At 66.4% G+C, this 21,311-nt stretch overlaps 6 protein-coding genes across 6 annotated transcripts; 3 read left to right on the top strand and 3 right to left on the bottom strand.

Moving 5' to 3' along the window:
- Positions 1-1,357: 1,357 nt before the first annotated feature.
- Positions 1,358-2,291, bottom strand: EMIHUDRAFT_72405 (hypothetical protein; the record flags this gene model as incomplete). Its single annotated transcript, XM_005783695.1, has 2 exons — positions 1,358-1,599; positions 1,838-2,291. Coding segments are annotated over 2 exons (696 nt in total), but the record flags the coding sequence as incomplete, so codon positions are not given.
- A 3,063-nt stretch (positions 2,292-5,354) lies between these two features.
- EMIHUDRAFT_232106 (hypothetical protein) lies at positions 5,355-6,173 on the top strand (the record flags this gene model as incomplete). The annotated part of the gene is made up of 2 exons (XM_005783694.1): positions 5,355-5,846; positions 5,979-6,173. 2 exons carry the CDS (start codon positions 5,355-5,357, stop codon positions 6,171-6,173), a joined length of 687 nt encoding a protein of 228 aa, XP_005783751.1.
- A 1,463-nt stretch (positions 6,174-7,636) lies between these two features.
- Positions 7,637-9,537, top strand: EMIHUDRAFT_232105 (hypothetical protein; the record flags this gene model as incomplete). The annotated part of the gene is made up of 6 exons (XM_005783693.1): positions 7,637-8,256; positions 8,499-8,593; positions 8,727-8,754; positions 9,038-9,113; positions 9,221-9,410; positions 9,515-9,537. 6 exons carry the CDS (start codon positions 7,637-7,639, stop codon positions 9,535-9,537), a joined length of 1,032 nt encoding a protein of 343 aa, XP_005783750.1.
- A 1,314-nt stretch (positions 9,538-10,851) lies between these two features.
- EMIHUDRAFT_232104 (hypothetical protein) lies at positions 10,852-12,206 on the bottom strand (the record flags this gene model as incomplete). The annotated part of the gene is made up of 5 exons (XM_005783692.1): positions 10,852-10,971; positions 11,301-11,400; positions 11,526-11,701; positions 11,803-11,879; positions 11,975-12,206. The coding sequence occupies 5 exons, from the start codon at positions 12,204-12,206 to the stop codon at positions 10,852-10,854; spliced, it is 705 nt and encodes a 234-aa protein (XP_005783749.1).
- A 4,324-nt stretch (positions 12,207-16,530) lies between these two features.
- On the top strand, positions 16,531-17,198 carry EMIHUDRAFT_365080 (hypothetical protein; the record flags this gene model as incomplete). The annotated part of the gene is made up of 2 exons (XM_005783691.1): positions 16,531-17,044; positions 17,092-17,198. A coding segment is annotated over one exon (417 nt), but the record flags the coding sequence as incomplete, so codon positions are not given.
- A 2,857-nt stretch (positions 17,199-20,055) lies between these two features.
- On the bottom strand, positions 20,056-20,502 carry EMIHUDRAFT_72409 (hypothetical protein; the record flags this gene model as incomplete). Its single annotated transcript, XM_005783690.1, has 1 exon — positions 20,056-20,502. One exon carries the CDS (start codon positions 20,500-20,502, stop codon positions 20,056-20,058), a length of 447 nt encoding a protein of 148 aa, XP_005783747.1.
- Positions 20,503-21,311: the final 809 nt, after the last annotated feature.

The raw sequence follows: 21,311 nt of genomic DNA, 5'->3' as shown, positions 1-21,311 counted from the left end.
TCTCCTCTCCTGTGTCCTCCCCTCTCTGTCTCTTCAGTCATACCCGACCGAGTCGTGTTTGAAGGGGGCCGGGGGGTCACGTGGCTACGCCCCATGCCCCACCACCTTCGACTCTGTGCGGTGTTTGTGTAGCCGTTTGTGTGGAGACACGGGTGGGAGCCTCTTGGCCCCAGGCCGTGCCGCGGCCGACTTAGCCGATGTAAGAGGCTCCCGCTGATCTTAGACCGCGCAAGCACCCCAGCGTGCCTAGGCACACTTAGACCCGCTAGGCGTCGAGGCTCAGAACTTAGACTACTACCCAACCAGTATTTTCGACGCTTTTGCCTTTTGGCCCATATACTCGTGCAACAACCCGCGAGGTGGAGGAGCGGCGCGTTGCGGGAGCGGCGGGCTAGCGCCGCTATACGTCGAAACTCGAATCGAGACGCCCCCAATATGTTTTCCTCGCGATATACATTACTACACAGTGGACGCAAGACACACTGAGCGAGATCACAAGAGATTACACGTGTGTCCGACTCTCTCTCCGCGTCGGCGCAGACAAATGAAAACCGCGACCACCCCGACTCGCCTCCACCACCGCTCTCTGCATGGTGATCTCAGACACACGCCTCAACGCGTCCTCCAATCGCCGCGCTCTTCGGACAGGCTACAGCCGAATGTGCTCGAGGGCGCTGCTGCGGTGCCGCCCGCGGGGCTGCGGCAGCGGCTGCAGCGCCGGCCGCCGCTCGAGCCACATTGTCTCTGGCATCGAGACCGAGGCAGGCAAGGCGGCGCAGCTGCCCGCGCGCGGCGACGCGCTGCGGTGCGCCGACGCGAGCAGCGCGAGCGCCGGCGCCAGCTCCTGGCTCTTACGCAGCGGCCGCACGCTCGCAACGGCAGAGCGCCGCACGGCTCGCTCCGAAAGGAGGGCTGCCGCCGCGCCGCTCCCTCGCGCCTCCGCCTCCGCCTCCGCCGCCGCCTCGGCCGCCGCCTGGCCGTCCGCCTCCCCCTCCGCCGCCTCCTCGGCCGCCTCCTCCCTCTTCGCCTCGCGCTCTAGCTCGAGATGCAGCAGCTCGACCGAGCGGGAGCCCGGAGGCGGGTGCGCGGCGGCGGCGCGGCGGCGGTGGAGGGCGACCAAATCCGCGGAAGACGCGGCTTCGCGGCGGCCGCTGCCCCCACCGAGCCTCCCGTTGCGGAGTGGCTCCCTCGCCGCCCTCCTCTGCACGCTCGCCCTCGACGCGCCTGGCGCCTGTGGGTCGAGCGGCTGAGGAGGTAGCGGCGAGAGCCAGCTGCGGTACGAGGCCGCCCCCGCCGTCGCCGCCCTGCAGCCGCCAAACGGCGGAAGAGGCGGCTCTAGCGGCGGCTCCGGCGCCGTGAACCAAGCGTGCTGCAGCGCCTCGCTAGCGGTCGGGCGGCGGGCGGGGTCGCCGGTCAGCATTGCCCGCACGAGGCCCTTTGCGCTCGACGACACGTCCCTCCACGTCGCCGCGCCAAAGGTCCAGCGTCCGCGGAGGACGAGCTGCGCCTCGACCTCCTCGTCCTCGGCCGCAAACGGCTGTTGGCCAGACAGAAGCACGAAGAGGATGACGCCGATCGACCACACGTCCGACGCGAAGCCTAAAAAAGACACCCCGCGCCGCGATAACACGAACACGCGCGCGGGCCACGTGCACCACCGTGCCCAGCTTGGACGCCGTGCTCCCTGCCGTCGAGCACCTCGGGCGCCATGTACCCTATCCACCGCCGAGAAGGAGTCACTACCCACTCGGACTCAGGCAGTCGACCACCCCGCCACGCCACGTCTCACCGCGCGTGCCGACGAGGCCGGGTAGCTCTGGCGAGGCTGGGTCGCCACCCTCGGCGTGCAACCCCGGCGAGGTGGGGGGCGCAAAGTAGCCCCCGCCGCCCGCCGCGCCCCCCGTCGGCAGCGGCAGCACCTGCGCGGCGCCAAAGTCGCAGAGCCGCAAGTCGAGCAGGCCGCCGCGCCGGTCGAGCAGCAGCAGGTTCTCCGGCTTGATGTCGCGGTGCACCACCCGCCGGGCGTGGATGAAGGCGAGGGCGGAAAGGGCCATGCGCAGCAACGCGCGCACGCCCTCCTCCGTGTAGCCCTCCGCCGGCGCCCCGTTGGTCGGCTGCCAGCGCGCAACCACCTGCGCGAACAGGTCCCCGCCGGGCAGCAGCTCGAGCACGAGGTAGGCGGTGTGGCGAGCGTCGGCGAACGTCCCAATCAGCCGTACCTGGGTGGGTGGGTGGAGGGTGGGTGGGTGGGCAGGGCTCCAGGGGGGCAAGCCGGTGAGTGCGGAGTGCATGCGAGGGTGGTGGGTGGAGCGGGGCGGGCGGGGCGGGCGGGGCGGGCTGGTGGAGCAGGGTGTGTAGAGTTGTAGGGCGCGCCACGTGAGGGTGCCCCTGCACCAGCCGGAGGACGGACGCCTACAGGAAAGCTCCAGGAAAGGTCCAAGAAAGGTCTCGGAAAGTGCCCCTGCACCAGCCGGAGGACGGACGCCTACAGGAAAGCTCCAGGAAAGGTCCAAGAAAGGTCTCGGAAAGTGCCCCTGCACCAGCCGGAGGACGGACGCCTGCAGGAAAGCTCCAGGAAAGGTCCAAGAAAGGTCTCGGAAAGTGCCCCTGCACCAGCCGGAGCACGGACGCCTCTCGCCGCACCATGCCTAGCGCCTGCACCGGCCGCGCCACCTTCTTCACCGCGCAGAGCCGGCCCGAGGTCAGGCAAGTTGCGCGGAAGACGGTGGCGAAGGCGCCGCTGCCGAGCACGTCACCGAGCTTGAAGCGCTCCTCGCACCGGACAACGCCCGAAGGCTCCACGGCCAGCCGCGCGTCTACGATGCGCGTCGCCCACTCGTAGCAGAGAGGCCTCTGCCCGACGCGAGGAAGCATCATCCCGCTGCCGAGGTGGCCATTCCGCCGGCCAAGCACACTCCCACCCACCCCGCCGACACCAGCGCCGCCGCCGCTGCTGCTGCAAACGCCGCCATTGTCGCCGCCGCCGTTGCCGTTGCAGCTGCATTTGCCACAACCGCTGCCACCGCCGCCGCTGCCGCTTCCACCAGCGCCGCCGCTTCCACCACCGCCTCCGCTGCCGCTTCCACCACCACCGCTGCCAACGCCGCTGCTGCTGCTCCCGCCACCGCTGCTGCTGCTCCCGCCACCGCCGTGGCCGCCATCGCCATCGCCGCCGCCGCCGCCGCCGTCGTTGCCCTCTCCGCCGCCGCCCTCTCCGCCGCCGCCCTCTCCGCCGTTGCCCTCTCCTCCGATCAGCCGAGTGATGTGGTCGTGCGTGCTTTTCCTACGTGCTGAAGACACCAAAATCAGGGCGGTCTTGGGCCGTGTCATCGCGTGAGTACGAGGGATGAATACGGCGGAGTACTTGTCCTCTTGAGCGCTGGTTGGGGTACAAGGATTGCGTATTCCGCTTCTAGGGCCCGCTGCTCCTGCTCACGAGATACGGGGAGATACGGGGGGAGATACGGGGAGATATTCCGCGTCTAGGGCCCGCTGCTCCTGCTCACGCCGCCGCCGCCAGCGACACCGCCGCCGACGCCGCCCGAGAGGCCCTCGACCGTGCTCCCGACGGCGGCGCCCCTGCTGCCCTCACCGCCGCCGCCGCCCTCACCGCCGCCGCCGCCGCCACTGCTGCTCTGCGCTGCGCTCGAAGCCTCACCCGAAGAGCGTGGAGCGCCTCCCCACCGCAGCAGCGCGTCCGCGGCGACCGCCGCTCGGCCAGAGGGCGGCCTGATCAGTGCCGGCAGCGCCGCGGCGTCTGCAAACCAGAGCCGCAGCGGCCGCTCGCGCGCTGCGATAGTCAGCGCGTCGTCGCCTCCGGGCTGAACCACCGGCCCGAGCGTCGAGAGAGCGAACCGCTCCGTCGGCCGGTGCCCGCGCGCGTACCCTCGCTGGCTCCGGTAGGCGAGCAGCTGCGTCGGCGTGAGGACGAGCCACCTAATGGAGCAGTTCTCACGTAGCGGCTCCGAACATTTTCCGCAAGCGGTCGCAGCGGCGCAAGAAGTTGGCACACGCGCTGGAAGTGTCAATGGTGAGAGGGCTGCGTGCGTCGGCCGGCGCAGGTTTTGAAGTGCTTGCATGGTGTGGGGGCTCGAGAGTGCGGTTGGCACCGCTTGCGGTGGCAGCGGCACCACGCCGACTCCTTGAGACACCACGACTCGAAGAGGACAGTCGGACCGCCACCCTGGCTAGTGGAGCCGCGAGCGGCACCGCCGTATAAACCGCTAACTGCCGCACATTGCGGCATGCCCTCGGCACCGCGCATGCACCGCGCGAGTGTGCCGCCGCGGCTCCAAGCGCATCTTATCGAAAAAAGAATTTAAACAAGGCAACTCTCTCTCACAGCAGACAGGCTCGACACAGGTGCGAACTGGCGCGTGCTAGTACTATCACCGGCACACCACCGGAGCAAAAAGAATTTTGAAGTAAACGTCCCTCGCACGACAAGAATTGCATCCTTTCTGTCTTTTCATTCTTTTAGCCCCGCGATTTAGCAAGCCCTGTGCAGCGTGTCTTCGGAAATTAAAACGAAATCAGGGCACGGGACGCGGCACAAACGGGGCACGACGAACCCTGCCTCCTCGATGGGGCAGCGATTCGGCTGCTGGCGTCGGCGATGGCGGCGGTGCGGGCGTATGAGAACATCGAGGCGCGTCCCGTCGCTGCCGGGCTGGTGGCGATGTCCGGGACGTGCGCTCCTGCCGGGACGTGCGCTCCTGGGCGGAAGTCTGCGCGGCGGCTCGCGAGAGGGAGTTCGAGATCTTGGCTCGCGATTCGGCTCGCGCGGCGGCGGCTCGCGCGGCGGAGGCACTCACCCACTAGCCTGCTCGCCCGCGGCCCACTCACTACGCGCACTAACTTAGTGCGCGGGGTGGCGGGAGGCACGAGACATGTAGCATGCAGCATGCAGTCTGCATAGAGAGCATCTGCACCATACAGACCCTCTCTGCACACACAAGTGCACTCTTGGGTGGGATTCTGTATTCCGCACCTGCATTGTGCATTAGCCCCGCGATATCTTATCGAAAAAAGAAATTTGACATTGACAAAACTCCCTGAGTTGTGCCCAGGTTTGTATATTGCCCAGCGACGGCGTCTCGTCTTAATTGCCATTATTGAAGAGACGTCGCTCACAGCTCACAGCAGGAACAGAAAATAAAGAACCGACTGGACTCACTGAAATGGTTCCAGTCAAAGCCCTCCCCTTCACCGTGGCCACGTACGCGCCGTGCCCGTTCGCTATGCACTGGGCGCTGCTACCGGCAGTGGGCGACTCGCTTCGGGTGCCGTTGCCGCAGCCGCCGCCGCCGCCGCCCGCCGCGGGCGTCGGCGTGAGGAAGGCGGGAGCGGATCGAATGGTGGGCAAGTCGGTCAAGGCGCCGTGGACGCGCCAGGAGGACATCATGATCCGCGATGGCGTGCTCCAGCGCGGCTTCAAGTGGACCGCGATCGCGAAGTCGCTCCCGCACAAGCGCTCGGCCGACGCGGTGCGCAACCGCTGGCAGAGGCTGCAGTCGCGCCGACGAGGGACGCCGCCGCCCGCGCTGATGCGCCCCAGGTCGGACGGGGAAGCCGACTCCGAGGGCGGCGCGTCCGCCGAGGGCTCTGGCGACGGCGCCGACGTCGGCGAGGACTTTACCCCCCCCGAGGTGGAGAAGCACGGCGACATGTGGACCGAGGAGGAGGACTCGATCATCGACAACGCGGTGGCGCAGCGCGGGCCGTGCTGGGCCGCCATCGCCCAGCTGCTGCCCGGCCGCACTTACTCCGGGTGCCGCAACCGCTGGGTGAGGCTGCAGGAGCGGCGCCTGGCCGCGGCAGGCCTGCACGTCAAGGGCGCGGCGCAGGTCCGCCTCACTCCTTCGCACCTTCCTTCCGCCGCCTCGGCGCACCTTGGCCGAGCCGCCCGCCCTCCCTCAATTTACGGGGGTTGCGGAGAGGCCGACACGCCCCCCCCCCCCCCCCTCCCTCCCTTTCAGGTGACCGAGGTGCTGCGCAGGCTGGGCTTCTCGTGGGGGAGCGACGCGAACGCCACCGACGTGGCGGTGGCCGCTCAGCGTGGCGTCGATCCTCACGCTTCTGCTGGCGTGGCACACCTGGCGGCGGCGGCGCAGCTAATGGCGGCGGCGCCATGGGCGGCGCACTGGCATCCCGGCGCAGGCGAGGCGGCGTGAGACATGAGAGGCCGACCGAGTCGCTACGTTTGTGTGACGCCGTGTTCGCCCCAGGCTCGGGGGCGTGAACCGTCGTGGGTCAGAGGGGGTGTGGGGGAAGGGAAAGGGCGGGGTGGCGGCGGGTGTGCACACGACCACCGGAGGGGGGGAGGGGGGGGGGGGGCGAGGGGCATGGACGGAGGGCGTGTGGGGCGGGGCAGCCTCCGCTGCTCATTCGGGGGTTTCGCTTTCTGTGCGCTCAGATTCTCTCTGTTACAGAGTCTCTGTCTTCAAAAAAGACTTTCCCGTGGGACTCTTCTTCTAGAGACGAGCGGTCTCGACCTTCTTGGGCAGCAGCTGATTGTGCGAGTGGCTGTGGCCCAGCCGGAAGCTGCTGCCACCTCAAACCCCCGGAGGCCGTTTACTTGCTTGCTCTCTTTCTGTGGACGCTGAGCTCCGAGACGGGGCTGGAACGAATGGATCGAAAGCGCGCGCGTTTGGTTTCGGGGTGCTTTCCAGAAGCCGTTCACACAGACCTCGAGTTCGAGGTGCATATTCTTCGTTGGGTAGCGAGGATTGGTGTAACGTGATCCACTCAGGCGTGTTTTCTCACGTCCGGCCGTCAGTGCGCAGAGCTGCGCTTTCTCCGACAGACCGACTGCCCAGCGACGGCCCCAGGCTCTCTCGGCTACGGGACCGGCCCCAGCTTCGGCTGAGGGCTGACAAGCTGCCGAGCCCAATCGCAGTGCGAGTCGTGATTTCTTGTTGGAGCCAGTCCCGTGCCCAGTGTTGTGCGAGGGAGCTTTGTTGTAAAATTCTTGTTGGTTGCCGTGAGAGTTTTGACATGTAAAATTCCTGTTGGTTTTCAAAATCTCTTTCTCTGCACTCTGCCCCGGAGAGAGAGAAGCACATTTCTTGTTGGCTTCTAAGAAACAAACAAAAAACAACAACTGCCCCGGCTACGTCTAGGTAGGAGAGAGTCTCTCTTTTTTTTTTGAGTCTCTCTCTAGGTAGGTAGTAGTTGGGCCCTCTGAATGCCAATCTGTGCGTCACGCCATGTGGGTTCCGCCTGACGCTTCTTTGAGAAACGAGGAAAAAGAAAGCAAGCGAGTTTGTGCTGTACCCCACAAAAGACCTAAATAGCGCATCACACCCTCCTCTCCTTAAAATCCCTGTGTGGTGGCGGCGTGCCGTTCTCCCATCCCTCCCTTGGGTTGTGTGTTTTCTTTCTTTCTTTCTTTACAAAAGACCTAAACGTTCATTCACACCACTGCGCACGTGAGTGAGGACGTGAAACTGCTCACTGGGCACGTAACTGGGCACGTGACACTGGCACGTGACTTGCGCACCGGCACCGATTTGCACAACACTGGGCACGTGACTTGCGCACCGGCACACGGGGGGAAAGAATTCACCGGGAAGAGTCTGTACCCCCCTAGGTCTGCACTCGCGCGCCGGTCTGCTCTCGGCGCAGTCGTGCCCAGATGTTGACCCGCCTCCTCTCACTCCTCCTCTCCGCGCCCGACCTCATCGCTGGCCACGGCTCGATGGCCGTGCCTCCGCCGCGCGGGATGCACGGCAGGCCCATCGAGTGCTTCACTAAGAAGGGCGGCAAACGGTACTGCAATGCTGGGTGCCCCGAAGAGAACTGCCTCTGGTACCAGGTCGGCTGCATGGTCGGATGCGACGACTGCTCGCTCGAGGGTAAGCAGATGTGGCCGACCCCGGCCGACGTGCAGTGTAAACGCAACGGCTCCCTCGTCCCGCCCGGCAAGACACCATTCCCAATCCCGCGCACGGTGCCTGCAGAGGCGCGTTCGTGGAACCTAAAACTGCGGAGCCCGGCCGGCGATTTTACCGCATACATGCCTTGGGCTTCGCCGGGAGCCTCGCCGGTCGCTGACCCGTGTGGCGTGGCATCTGGCTTTGGAGCGTCGGCGCACACGCCGAGCTACGTGCACGCGCCAAAGGGGTATCGCGTGGGCGAGCTTGGCTCGCGTGTCCTCGAGCCGCTCCCCACCAAGACGGTCGTGCGTGCGGGCGGGACGCTTGAGACGGGCTTCGGCGTCAAGGTGAACCACGGTGGCGGCTACTCCTTCCGCCTGTGTCCCGCGGGCTCGCCACTGACCGAGGCACGCCAGCCCACTGCCGCCGCTGCTCTCCTCTGCAGCTCTGTGCCGCCGCTACCCTCCATCGCAAAACCACACAACCATCGCTGCCCTCCCTCGCTGGCCTCACCGCCGCTTCCCTCGCCGCTCCAGGCGTGCTTCCAGAGGCGCTCGATCTGGTGCCTCCGCGATGTCCTGGAACCTTCCGACGAGCCCTTCCAACTCCTCCCCCCCGTAGTCACCCGCTGGCGTTCGCCTCCCCCAACCACACCGTCTCCTTCGTCGACGGCTCGAGAGCCAACCTGTCGCTGCCCGCACTCACAGTCTCGCGGGGTGCGCGCTCACAGCGCCCTCCCGCTCACGCCGCCCTCCTGCTCACGCCGCCCTCCCACGACCGCGCGCTTTGACGCGTCGCCGCCGCCCACCCCGCCACCTGTCACCTGTGCCTGTGCCTATTGCGCCCCAGGCACCACGCCCGCTCGGTCGCAGTGGCGGTGCGTGCCCCCTTCCCCCGCGTGCAGCTGCGATGTGGAGCCGTGCCGGAACCTTCCCGGAGCCTTCCTGCAGGCGGCTTCCCTTCCCCGCGTGCAACTGCGACCTCGGAGAGGGCTGTCACGCGGGCGGCGGTAGCGCCGGTGGCAATGGCGGCGGCGGCGGCAGCAGCAAGGGCAACACGGCCGGCGGCGAGGGCGGCGGTAGCGAGGGCGACGGCGAGGGCGGGGGTGGCGCACGGGGCGGTGACGGCGGCACCGCCCTGCTGCCGAGGCGCGTCCTGAGGGAGGCGGGAGGCGGTGCGGCGGCGGCGAGGCTTGCGCGGGAGGACGCTTGGGCGTGGGAGGCGGCGGAGGAGGCGGTGGCGTGGGGCGCGCAGCGGGCGTACGAGCAGCAGGACAGCCCGCCGCAGAGGGGAGCGGGTTGGGGGTTGGCGCTTGCGAGCCTTCTTGGAGCCTTCCCCTGCAGGAGGACCCGCCGCCGCGCTGCCCAACGGGCACTCAGTTTGCGGTGCCGGCCGACGACTTGTATGGATACGGCGACCTGCCTCCCGTGCTGGTCACGGATTTGCTGCGTGTGCCCGCCGGCTTGCGGGGCGACTTTGTCCTCTCCTGGCGCTGGGACTGCGAGCAGACAGACCAGGTGTGGAGCACGTGCGGTGCGCACGCCCCGCACCGCCCCCTCTCTCCGCATGCGCGCCCTGACAGGCTGACCCCCTCTGCCACCCTCTCTCACCCTCTCTCCACACCCTCCGCCGAGCAGCCGACGTCACCATCGTGGCCTGATTTGCAGCTCCGGCACCTCTGCCCCGTACTGCACCGCTGCCACACTTGAGTTTCCTCCGAGCCCGTGTATCTCTGCGTCGACTCCACCAGACGGTTGTACCTCCTCGCTTGTACCTGTGCCACACAGTTGTACGTCTTTCCGTTCGTGCCTCGTGCCTGGTGACTCGTAAAGGGAGAGGACACTTGAGAGGACCCTGAGTTGACCAGGGGTTGTGCGCTGGGCCCTCCTGCTCGGCTCCAGCCAGTAGACAAGTCTTGTCATCAACAGAGTAGAAGGATCTGACCTCGGGGCCGATGTGACCAAGCGCTGGTAGCGTGGTTTAACCTCACACCCATGGTCTCACAGTGTGCCGGCAGTCGCCGAGCAGTGTCGCTCACACAAGCCGCAGCACAAGTGACTGAGGGCCAGTGAGGGCGAGCCCATCGCTGTCACAGCTGTGGCAGCCGCACAATAGGCTGTGTCAACTGTGCAGAGTGTGTGAGCAGCAGAGGAGCTGCTCTCCAGGCTTCTGTCGCAAAGAGCTGCATGCCACCGAAAGCGCTGTCGAGGTTCGCCGAGCGCGGCGCAGGTTGAGGGAAGCCGCCACCGACGAGCGCGTTGGACTTTTCACTCCGGACAAAGACGGGCACACAGCGGACGGTGCGGGGCGTGTGCCCGTCATAGCGGCGAGGCGCGGGACCGTCTGTGGCGAAGTGGGTCGCGTCCCTCGATTTCCTCAACTCACGGTCCTCTCCCCGTATGTGCCTTCATGCTATCTCCTCACTCCTGCTCTACCTGCTCGGGTCCAGACCAGGCCGCCGGGCCCGCACATAGAGCATGATCACGGAATAGAGCATGATCGCGGACACGCGGAGCCGAGCCACGCGTCACGCAGCAGCCCTGAGGTGCCCTGAGCACACATGCAAGTGCCCATGGTCATATCTCGTCGTGCACTCGCCTGACAGTAGTTTGCGGTAGACCGGTAGACCGCCGCAGCTCATGTCGTCGCACCGGCGCAGTTGGCCAAGGTGTGACGGCAATATTTTCTTATAATTTGTGAAACACATTTCTGTAGTTTGAAAGACGCGAAATCTATGGGAAGGTCATGGGCTGGCGATGCAGCGGTGCCGGCACCTTCCCTCTCCCAGCCTCTGAGCTTCTCCCACGCGACGGATCTTCAGCTGCAGCTGCAGATGTACCGTGGCAGGCCCGTATTATCTGGGTCGCTCACATTATCGACACATACGACCAGTACGTCGACGGAAGTGTGCAAGAGAGAGAGTTCGTTGGCTCGCGGCTCGGGTAAGAATGCCGAGCTCGCTGCTAGCCAGCGACTACGGCTCTAGTACGTAGTAGCCCGGTGACCCTCGCGACTTCTTGTGAGCTTGCAAGTCGCTTCGCATCTGAGTCATCTTCCTTGAGTAGGAGGGATCGTCGGCGCGGTTCAAGTTCTCCTGCAGGGATACAGGCCGGGAGCCCTTAGCGTGCTGCATGTTGCCTCTATCTCTCTACGCGTAGCGGAGGCATCGTCATCATCATCATCATCTTCATCATCTCTCTCTCTCTCTCTCTCTCTCTCTCTCTCTCTCTCTCTCTCTCTCTCTCTCTCTCTCTCTCTCTCTCTCTCTCTCTCTCTCTCTCTCTCTCTCTCTCTCTCCCTCTCCCTCTCTCTCCCCCTCTCTCTCTCTCCGCGCGCCAGAGGATCCTCTGTAAGACATGAAGTCCGTCGATCCTCTTACAGGTGTGGTCGTAGTACATGAAGTCCGTCGATCGAAGAGGTCACCCTGCACGACTGCCTGCACGTATCGATGGTCCAACAAGTGTGGCTGCAGTACTCGGAGAATTGCTCGTCCTCGTAACGGATTGTGTCGCTGTCGAGGTACCTATGCGTGCCGTCACTCCGCTTTCTTAGGTGGCGAATGGGGAAATGCAGGCCCGAAGTTGCTCTGATGCCGCGCGAAACGGCCTTTCGCGACGGAGAAGGTTCGGCTCCATCAGCAGCGGCAACAGTGATGTGCCTTGCACGTGCGACGGCGCAGGGACGCCGATGAGGTCGAGGATGGTCGGGTAGAGGTCGATGTTCTCCACCATAGCCGGAACGCGCGCTGGGGAGTAGCCGGGCGCCTTGATCATCATCGGCACATGCAGGTCCGTCTCGTACATCGAGTGCTTGGCCCACGACCCCTTGTTGCCGCGTTCGCATGTTCCAGTACTGCTTCGGGCACACTGTTGCGGCTGCCGAGTGCCACCCCCGGGGGGGAGGGGAGGGGCGGCTGATAGCCGACCTTAATCGTCATCTTGCCGTCGGGATATCGCCACTTGTCCTCCGGCCCCTCTGCCGCCTCCGTCGCCGGCCGCGTGCCTTGCTGAGTGGTGCGTAAAGATGAAGTGAGAACAGACAGGGCGGTGCTGCGCGGGCGTGAGAAGGGGTGGGAACCGGGCGGTCAGTAGGCGCACATTGTAGAGCTGCGATCCGACGACCCGCGACGAGTTGAATGAACGGTTGATCATCGACGTAGCCGCACGTGCCGAGCGAGGCACACTCGTGGACCTCGCTGGTGTAGTTCGTGTAGCTGTGCGACCCGGTGATGTCGCCCGCATTCGGCTTTTCGTTCAGGCGAAGGGCTTGACCATCCTCCCGGAAGGGCTTGTCACGTGCACACGCTCGGGAGTGGGCAGGGATCGACATGGCGGGTGAAGTAGGCGTTTGGCGGCGCACGCCCTTGCTATCCGCCGCTATCGACTCGGGCTCCACCGAGATCGACTCGGGCTCCGCCGATATTGACTACTCCGCCGACATCCAAGGAAGAGTCGAAGAAAACCCCGCTGGGACCCGGACGCCAGCACAGGAGTGTGGTGACACACACTGTATGTATGTATGTAGAAAGATGAACACACTGTGGTGCGAGCGTCGCCCACACTGGCGTTCAGACTTTTTCTTTTTGAGCTTAGCCTTCGATGTTATGAAAACAAACGCAAGGCTTACATGGCATATCGCTCTCGGGCTCACAGACATCCCTTACACCCGCGCACACCCGCCGCCCCCGCGCGCGCCCCACCCCGGCCGGGAGAAAGGGGAGTGACAGTTTGGGACTCGCAAGCCCGAGTATGTTGAGTCCTGGCTCAACAACGCAGATAACAAGAGGGGGTGGTCCGGCTCACAGGTCCGACTCACGCGCTTTTTTCTTCGTGCTTTTTCTTTTTTTTGAGCTTAGCCTTCGATGTTATGAAAACACGCAAGGCGCACATGGCATATCGCTCGGGCTTTTTCTTTTTTTGACTCGCTTCAGCAGAGCCATGCCTGGTGCTTCATCTCCCGCGACGGTCCCGCCCGACCCGACCTTCTCCAAAGGCGACGTTGTGAGAGTCGAAAACCTGAAGAGCCGCCAAGACCTCAACGGGCAGCAAGCGACGATCCTTGGCTTCCACGAAGCCAGCGGCCGTTACATGGTGGCAGTCGGGCCGACCGAGGCGATCAGGCTGCGCTCAAGCAATCTGCAGCTGGTGCCGCACCTTTTGAATCTGCCGCCCGAGGTGATTGAGCAAGTCGGCCTATGGCTGCTCCGTCGCGACCCTCCGAGCGTGCTGCGTCTGCTGCGCACCTGCCAGCACGCGCGTTTCCTGTGCAAGGCGCTGCGCGAGTGGGTGCATCTGCGCCGCCTGCGCTGGCTGGACGAGGCCGAGCCCGCGGACGCGCCGCCGTTCATGCGCGTCTTCGGCCCTCCGGTGGGCAACGGCGAGCCACAGGCCGTGCAACGCTGGCTTGGGCCTGCGGAGCTCCATGCGCCGCGGAGGGCTCCAAATCAGGGCCACGAGGGCCTCGCGTCCGACGTCACGCTAAGCAAGGACGGGCGCACAGTGCGTCAGCAGAAGGGCAATGGCGCTGGTTGGGTGGCCGGCCCACCGCTGCCGGGCAAAGGGACCATCGCGTGGACAGTCCGCCTCATCACCGACGACTGGACAACGGTGAGTGTGGGCGTGAGCTGCGAGCGCATCGGCATGAGCTGGGCACTGTATCTGGCTGGCGGCTCGCTGCGGTGCCTCTCGCGTGGGCCGGAAGGGTTTGGCTACTGGCGCACGTTCTCGCCGCCGCCAGCCGGCTATCCGTTCGGCAACGGAAACGCGATCCACTTCAACAAGGGTGGTAAACCTGGGCCGCCCGCTTGTGGCGCCGGCACAAGGAATACATTTGTCGCTGTGGCAAACGCGCCCAACGGCAAAGAGCTGCGCCATTGCCGCGCCGCTGGAGCCGAGCGGCTCCAGGCAGACGTCGAGATCATTTGGGACGCCAACGGTTCGCAGCTCTACATGCGCGTGAATGGGGGCGAGCTGATTGGCCCACGTTATGCGGACGATTCTTCGGGCCCCTCACACCAGCCGTTCGTTGTCGGTGGCTTCCCGCGCGGCGTGCGACTTCGCCCGTGGGTTGGGCTCCAGGGCGCTCGCGATGAAGCCACAATCAGCCCGTGTTGGTATGAGGCAGGGCCTTCGCTGCGCGCTGCCCTCCGGGAGTTCCTGGCCGCCGCCGGAGCCCGTGAGCAGCGCGAGCAGCGTCATGCGGTGCCTGAATCGACCGGGCCGCAGGACAGCGACTCTGGATTGAGGGCGGCGCGGCCACCGCCAGGCGCGCATGGTGCCAGTGGTGCAGGCGGCGCCGGCGCGAGCGTGGATGCCGCGTACTTGTATTGAGTGATCTAGCAGCTCTAAATTATCAGAGACATCCATAATTCTCAGAATCTCTTTGTTGTCAACACGCGCAAACAAAAGTCGGAGCACACCCTGCTCTTACGGGGTGTGGACCGTGAGTTGACTCCAGGGGTTGTGCGCCGGGCCCTCCTGCTCGGCTCCAGCCAGTAGACAAGTCTTGTCACTAAGAGAGTAGAAGGATCTGACCTCGGGGCCGATGTGACCAAGCGCTGGTAGCGTGGTTTTACCTCACACCCATGGTCTCACAGTGTGCCGGCAGTCGCCGAGCAGTGTCGCTCACACAAGCCGCAGCACAAGTGACTGAGGGCCAGTGAGGGCGAGCACATTGCTGTCACAGCTGTGGCAGCCGCACAGTAGGCTGTGTCAACTGTGCAGAGTGTGTGAGCAGCAGAGGAGCTGCTCTCCAAGCTTCAGGCGCAAAGAGCTGCATGCCATCGAAGGCGCTGTCGAGGTTCGCCGAGCGCGGTGCAGGTTGGAGGACACCGTCACCGACGAGCGCGTTGGACTTTTCACTCCGGATAAAGACGGCGACACGCACACGAGCTGCGGCCGTTTCGCCGTCATAGCGGCGAGGCGCGGGACCGTCTGTGGCGAAGTGGGTCGCGTCCGCCGATTTCCTCTCACGGTCCGCCCCCTTTACGCTTCACCGAGCTGCCGCCGAGCTCACATCTGGAGCTCAAACCCACCCTTCCCGCTTGCTGCCGCCTTTAGGGCGTCTTTCGCGGCGTCACCCAACTCCTTTTTTTGGAGTTTTTTTATGTCTGCCGGCGCGTTTTCTTCTTTCTGGCGGCATGAGCGGCGCCAGCCGAGCCCTGCTGCCCGACCTGGCGGTGGGCGACCTGGCCGCGCTGCGCGCCTTCCTCTCCGGGTGTGGGACGCGCGGCACGTCGCTCGCGGCCCAGCTCGACGCGCGGCTCGACACCGAGAAGCAAGACACGCTCCTCACCTGGGCCGCTCGGCACGGGCAAGCCGAGGCGGTGCGGCTGCTGCTCGAAGCCGGCGCGAGCGTGGGGGCGACGAGCGGCACCGGCCGCGCCGCGCTGTTCATCGCGTGCCAGGAGGACTACCCCGAGATCGCCGCGCTGCTCCTCGAGGATGGCGCGGCGATCAACCAAGCCAACGTCAACGGCGTCACGCCGCTGTACATCGCGTGCCAGAAGGGCCACCTCGAGATCGCGCGGCTGCTCCTCGAGGCAAGCGCGGCGGTCGGCCAAGCCAACACCAGAGGCGTCACGCCGCTGATCGCCGCGTGCTTCCAAGGCCACCTCGAGATCGCCAAGCTGCTGCGCGACGCGGGCGCTTTGATCAACCGAGCCAGGGATGACGGCGTCACGCCGCTGTTCATCGCGTGCGCTCGGGGCCACGTCGACATCGTCCGGCTGCTTCTCGAGGCCAGCGCGGCGATCAACCAAGCCAGGGACAATGGCGCCACGCCGCTGTACGTCGCGTGCCAGAAGGGCCACCTCGACGTCGCCCGGCTGCTCCTCGAGGCCAGCGCGGCGGTCGACCAAGCCGATAAGGATGGCTTCACTCCGCTGTTCGTCGCGTGCCAGTATGGCCACCTCGAGTGCGCCCGGCTGCTCCTCGAGGCCAGCGCGGCAGTCAACCAAGCCGCAGAGGACGGCGCCACGCCGCTGTACATGGCATGCCAGAACGGCTACGTCGACATCGTCCGGCTGCTCCTCGAGGCTGACGCGGCGGTCGGCCAAGCTAGCACCAGAGGCGCCACGCCGCTGTACATCGCGTGCCAGATGGGCCACCTCGAGATCGCCCGGCTGCTGCGCGACGCCGGCGCTTCGCTCAACCAGGCCAACGCCAGAGGCGTCACGCCGCTGTACATGGCGTGCCAGAATGGCCACCTCGAGATCGCCCGGCTGCTGCGCGACGCCGGCGCTTCGCTCAACCAGGCCAACGCCAGAGGCGTCACGCCGCTGTACATGGCGTGCCAGAATGGCCACCTCGATTGCGTCCGGCTGCTCCTCGAGACCGGCGCGGCGATCAACCAGGCCATGCATGATGGCACCACGCCGCTGCACATGGCGTGCCAGAACGGCCACCTCGAGATCGCCCGGCTGCTGCGCGACGCTGGCGCTTCGGTCGACCAGGCCAACGCCAGAGGCGTCACGCCGCTGTACATGGCGTGCCAGAATGGCCACCTCGACGTCGCCCGGCTGCTTCTCGAGGCTGGCGCGGCGAAGGACCAAGCCCAGACCCAAGGCGCCACGCCGCTGCTCGTTGCGTGCCACCGGGGCCACCTCGAGGTTGCCAAGCTCCTCTCCTCCTATGGCGCCTCCCGCACCGCTACACCCTTCGGCACGCCCGAGGAGGCCGCAAACAACGAAGGCCACGCCGACCTCGCCGCCTGGCTGGTCGCCAGCCGCGGCTGGACGCCGCTCGCGCACCTTGAGACCCTCACCGCCGCCCGCGCGCTCTCCCTGCTGCGCAGCGGCGCAAGCCTGCACGAGGGCGGGCCGACGCCGCTGCAGCGCGCCGCGGGCGGCGAGGGCGAGGCGGCCGCGCTGATCCGGCGGGCGGCGGCGCCGTGGTCGCCGGCAAGCCACTCGCTCTTCCCCGCGGCGGCGCGCGAGTACGCGGTGATGGTCATGCGCATCGGCTACCAGATCGCGCTCTCTCCGCCCGACGGCGCCGAGGCGCGCCCGGACTGGAGCGCGCTGTCCGACGTGTGGCGCGAGCACGTGCTGCCGCACGCGGTGGCGCGCTGAGGCCGAGTGAGGACGCGAGTGCCACGCGGCGGCGCTGACCCGGCGGGCGGCGGGCGGCGGAGGCGGCGGAGGCGGAGGGGCAGGCAGCGTTTGAGCGTGTATCACGATCGACGACGCCACGCCACACGCGGGCGCGATCGACGCCTTGGAGGAGGAGCTGTCGGCGCTCGGCGCTTCGCCTCGCAGCGCTTGAGGTTGCCGAGGCGCCGGCGGCCGCTGCTCAGACGGCGGCAACGGCAGTGGGCGAGGTTTGAACCACTCACATGTGCGTCGTGTGCATGACCGAGCCGATCACGCACGTCATGGGTTCCGTGCGGGGACTAGAGCAAGTCGCCCTGCGGTGAATATCCCGGGGAGAGATGTGCATTGGAGTTTAGTCAAGACTGTTTAGGCTGTTAGCTTGTCTGAAGTAAACACTTCTTTTCTCTTGCATTCTTTACATAGGGGCTAGGGCTAGGGGCGACGGCCGCACGGAATCGCCGCCGGCGGGGGGCGAGGGCGCTAGCGAAGGAGGAGGAGCGAGAGCCCGGGGAGGATGGGAGGGGGGTCGGCCGGAGGAGTACGCCGGCCTCTTCGACGGCCCATAAGGGGCCGTCGCCTACCGTGCCTTTTGTAGTGCCAGTCCGAGCCAGTCTGCTGTGGTTAGTAAAATTCTTTAGATACTGTGCGAGCGGCATTTCGTAAATTCTTTAGATAACGCGACCATCATGTCTGACAGCTCGCGGCCGTCGTCGCGCACGCGGTCGCGCCGGCGCTCGGCAGCAGTGTCCGCTGCAACAGCACACAACGCACAGGTCGCGCCACTGCTGCAGCTTCCGCAGGTGTTAGTCACCGAGGTGCTCGTTTGGCTACCTGCGGCGGTGCTCGGTGGCGTGAGCTGCGTGTGCACTGCCTTGCGAGATGAACACGTGCCGGCCGCCGTGTACGGGCGCGCGGCACTTCTGAGCCTCGTAGTCCCGGATCCGCCACCATGCAAGCCGCTCGCCAACGCGCTCGACTTCTTGGAGGAGCTCTTGCGCCGGAGGAGCACGCTGGCCGCAGGAGAAGCGCACACGCTCTGCCTTCAGCCGTCACCGTCAGCACTGTATTCCTGGGGAGGCAACAGCGACTACGAAGAATACACCGAAGCGTGGGGTCTTGGTGAGCCCTGCGTCGCCTTCCTGGGCCATGGCAAACAGGTCGGCAAAAACGTGAGGTCGCCAAGGCGGGTGCGGTCCATCATTGACGCACAGGGCTGTCGCGAGTGGGCAGAGGCGAAGATGAGCCTGCTGCAAGTCTCGGCAGGTGCTTCGCACAGCATGGCAGTCTCGAGCCGTGGCGAGGTGCTTAGCTGGGGTGATGCCTCTGACGGCCAGCTCGGCCACGGCCGGGTTGAGTTTGGCCAGTACCTCGGGCGCGATGACTACGAGACAGCGGAGGTGCCGATGGCGATCCACTTTCGATCGGAGCTGGCGCGGGAGCTGATCGTACAGGTATCATGTGGTCATGGCTACTCCTTGATGCTGTCTCGAAGCGGCCGCGTCTACTCGTGCGGCAGCCGCGGCAACGGCGAGCTCGGCCATGCAGACTGGCCGAAGCAGCCCCACGTGCCAAAGCGCGTCGCGAGGCTCGGCGGAATCGTGCAAGTCAGCGCCGGGTCTCACTCGCTGGCAGTGTCGCGCGACGGCAAGCTGTACAGCTGGGGCTGGATGGCAAACGGCCCGCCCTGCCGTGGTCCAATGGACGCCCCGCTGAACGCCCCGAGCGTCCCACCGCCGCATGTCCCTGGCGAGGTCGCCTTCCTCCTAGACGCCCCCGGAGCTCCACCGCCGAGGGTGACCAAAGCTTGTGCCGGAGTGGACCATGGGCTGATCATCACGGACGACGGCGGGCTCTTCAGCTACGGCCGCGGAGACTACGGCGAGCTCGGCCATGGCGATAGGCACTCGAGCTACCGGCGTGCGCGTCGGGTGGCGCTAGCACATCGGGTAGCGGACGCCAAGGTGGGTCAGTTCTTCTCCGCAGCGCTGACCGACACAGGCGACGTCTACACCTGGGGCCAGGGGTTCTTCGGGAAGCTGGGCCACGGCGACGAGTATCCGGACGAGGACGTGGATGAGGCGGGCGGCGAGTGTTGCCTGCTGCCGCAGCGCGTGCAGGGGCTGCCCCCTGTGGCCGAGATCGCACTCGGGTCGTGCCATGCGCTCGCCCGCCTGCGCGACGGCGAGCTCCTCGCTTGGGGCTGCAACGACGCCGGGCAGCTCGGCCAGGGGCATGCCTGCAACGAGGAGCGCCACGGCCATCCGGAGCGGGTGCGCTTCCGCAGTGCGGGGGAGGACGACGAGGAGGACGAGGAGGACGAGGAGGACGAGGACGAGGGCGAGGACGAGGACAACGAGGACGAAGAGGACGAGGAGGACGAGGATGAGGAGGATGAGGAGGACGAGGATGAGGAGGATGAGGAAGACGACGAGTAGGTACGAGTGTAGGCACGACACTAGGCACACGGGACTTCTAAAAGGAGAAAAGAAACTCGAGCAATTTTTGACCGCGCAAGATAAAAGTAGCGATAAGAAAAATTGACGCCTACTCACGCTGCCGCCTGGGAGACATGGCTCGCTGAGCTCTCCTCTCTCTGTACGTGCGCTGCGCGCTCAGCCTCTGGCACTAGATGGCCGAGCGCACGCGACTCCACCATTGTCCATTCGTTCGTGAAAACAGAAAAGCCGTGGCGGCGCTCGAAACGCGCGCACACGTGCGGGGGTGGCCGCAAGCGAGCCGCCCGCCGCCAGATCAAGGCGGGGCTGCCGGCAGAATACACACGGCACGACGGCCAACCGCCAGAAAACCGCCGCCGCCGCCGCAACCGCCGCCGCCGCCGCCGCCGCCGCCGCCCGATCGCCGCCGCCCGCTGACGCAACCGCAGCCCGCCGCCTCCTTCTCCGCCGCCCGCCGCCGACCCGCGTGACAAGCGAACAAAACCGGCGCTCCCTGGCGCCGTACCGCCCGTGCCCTCCACCCACCCCAGAATCACCGGAGCTCCCGACCAAATCACCGAAGCGTCTGGGGGGGGGGGGGGAGGGGGGGGAGGGAGGCGACGGGTGTGCGATTGCTCGCCCCGCCGCCGCCTCAAAAGCCTCGCCGCCCGCCGCCTGGGCTGTGCCACCGCTCGCGCGTGCCGGAGCCATCCGACGCAAACACGACGGGCTGCATCGACTCGTCCTCGTTCGCGAGCGACGAGTTGGAGAAGTGAGCGATGAGCGCGCGCTTGCCCTGGATCCGCCCGTAGTTGATCTCGCACACCTTGTCCGAGTTGAAGCGCTCCCACTTCCGGCGGTGGAACTCGCGGTAAAATGCGGGGACATGGTGAAACGAGATCATGTTGACGAAGGCGTACCCGACGTTGCAGCGGTTCTTAAAGTCGATCGGCAGGTAGAGCAAGTCGAACTGGCCCGAGTGGTTCTGCTCGATCACCGAGAGAAGCATCCGCTGCGTGTACTTGTTCGGGATGTGGCGCACCATGAGCGTGGTGCGCGTGTCCTCGCCGGCAATCACGCGCGGAAGGTCGAGCCTCATATCCGAACGGCGATCGCCGCCGCCACCACCACCACCACCTCCTCCTCCTCCCCCTCCTCCTGCCCCGCTGCCGCCGCCGCCGCCGCCGCCGCCGCCGCCGCCGCCGCCCCGCCGCTCCACCTCCTCGAGCCGCTCGCGCCTGCGCCGCCGCCCCGCCGCCCCGCCCCCTCCCGCCCCCGGCCCTGCCCCGCCTCTCTCGAAGGCGAGGCAGCCTGGCCGCGACGGGTCGGGAAACGGCACCGTGGCGGAGCTGGCCGAATGCTCGGACGAGGACGACGAGGCGACTGACCCGGCGCCCGAGGCGGCGCGGCATGCCCCTTGCGTGGGTGGGGCGAGCACTGCCATGGCGGCCAGGGCCTGGGCCTGGTTCACAGCAGCGGTGCGGTGTGAAGAGGCGCCGTTCACAGCAGCACGGCCGCGGCGAGGCCAAAGCCCGGACCTGCTGGAGCTGAGCCTGTAACACCTGCGGGTGGGTTCGGGTACCGTGGGGTAGGGGAGGGTGGGTTCGGGTACCGTGGGGTAGGGGAATGGGTTCGTGCACCTGCGCCCACAGCGCCTGCTGCAGTCCGTCAGCGTCGTGCGCCGGCGGCGGCGGAGGCAGCGGCGGAGGCAGCGGCAGCGGAGGCCGCGAAAATTGCTGCTGCTGCAGCGCGCCCGACGCGGCGCCAGTGGCGGCGAGCGGGGCGGTGCCACCGCAAAAGTGGCCTGGCACCACCGGCCGCTGGGGGCTGGCAGGAGGCGGCCTCGGCGCGTCGTCTAGCGTCTGCTGCGCCATGAGGTGGCGCAACGCCATCACCTGCTGCGCCAGC

This window comes from Emiliania huxleyi (assembly GCF_000372725.1).
Source record: "Emiliania huxleyi CCMP1516 chromosome Unknown EMIHUscaffold_178, whole genome shotgun sequence".
Classification (NCBI taxonomy): Eukaryota; Haptophyta; order Isochrysidales; family Noelaerhabdaceae; genus Emiliania; species Emiliania huxleyi.
The sequence above is the reverse complement of the archived record's forward strand: the minus strand, read 5'-3'. Positions and strand labels throughout refer to the sequence as shown.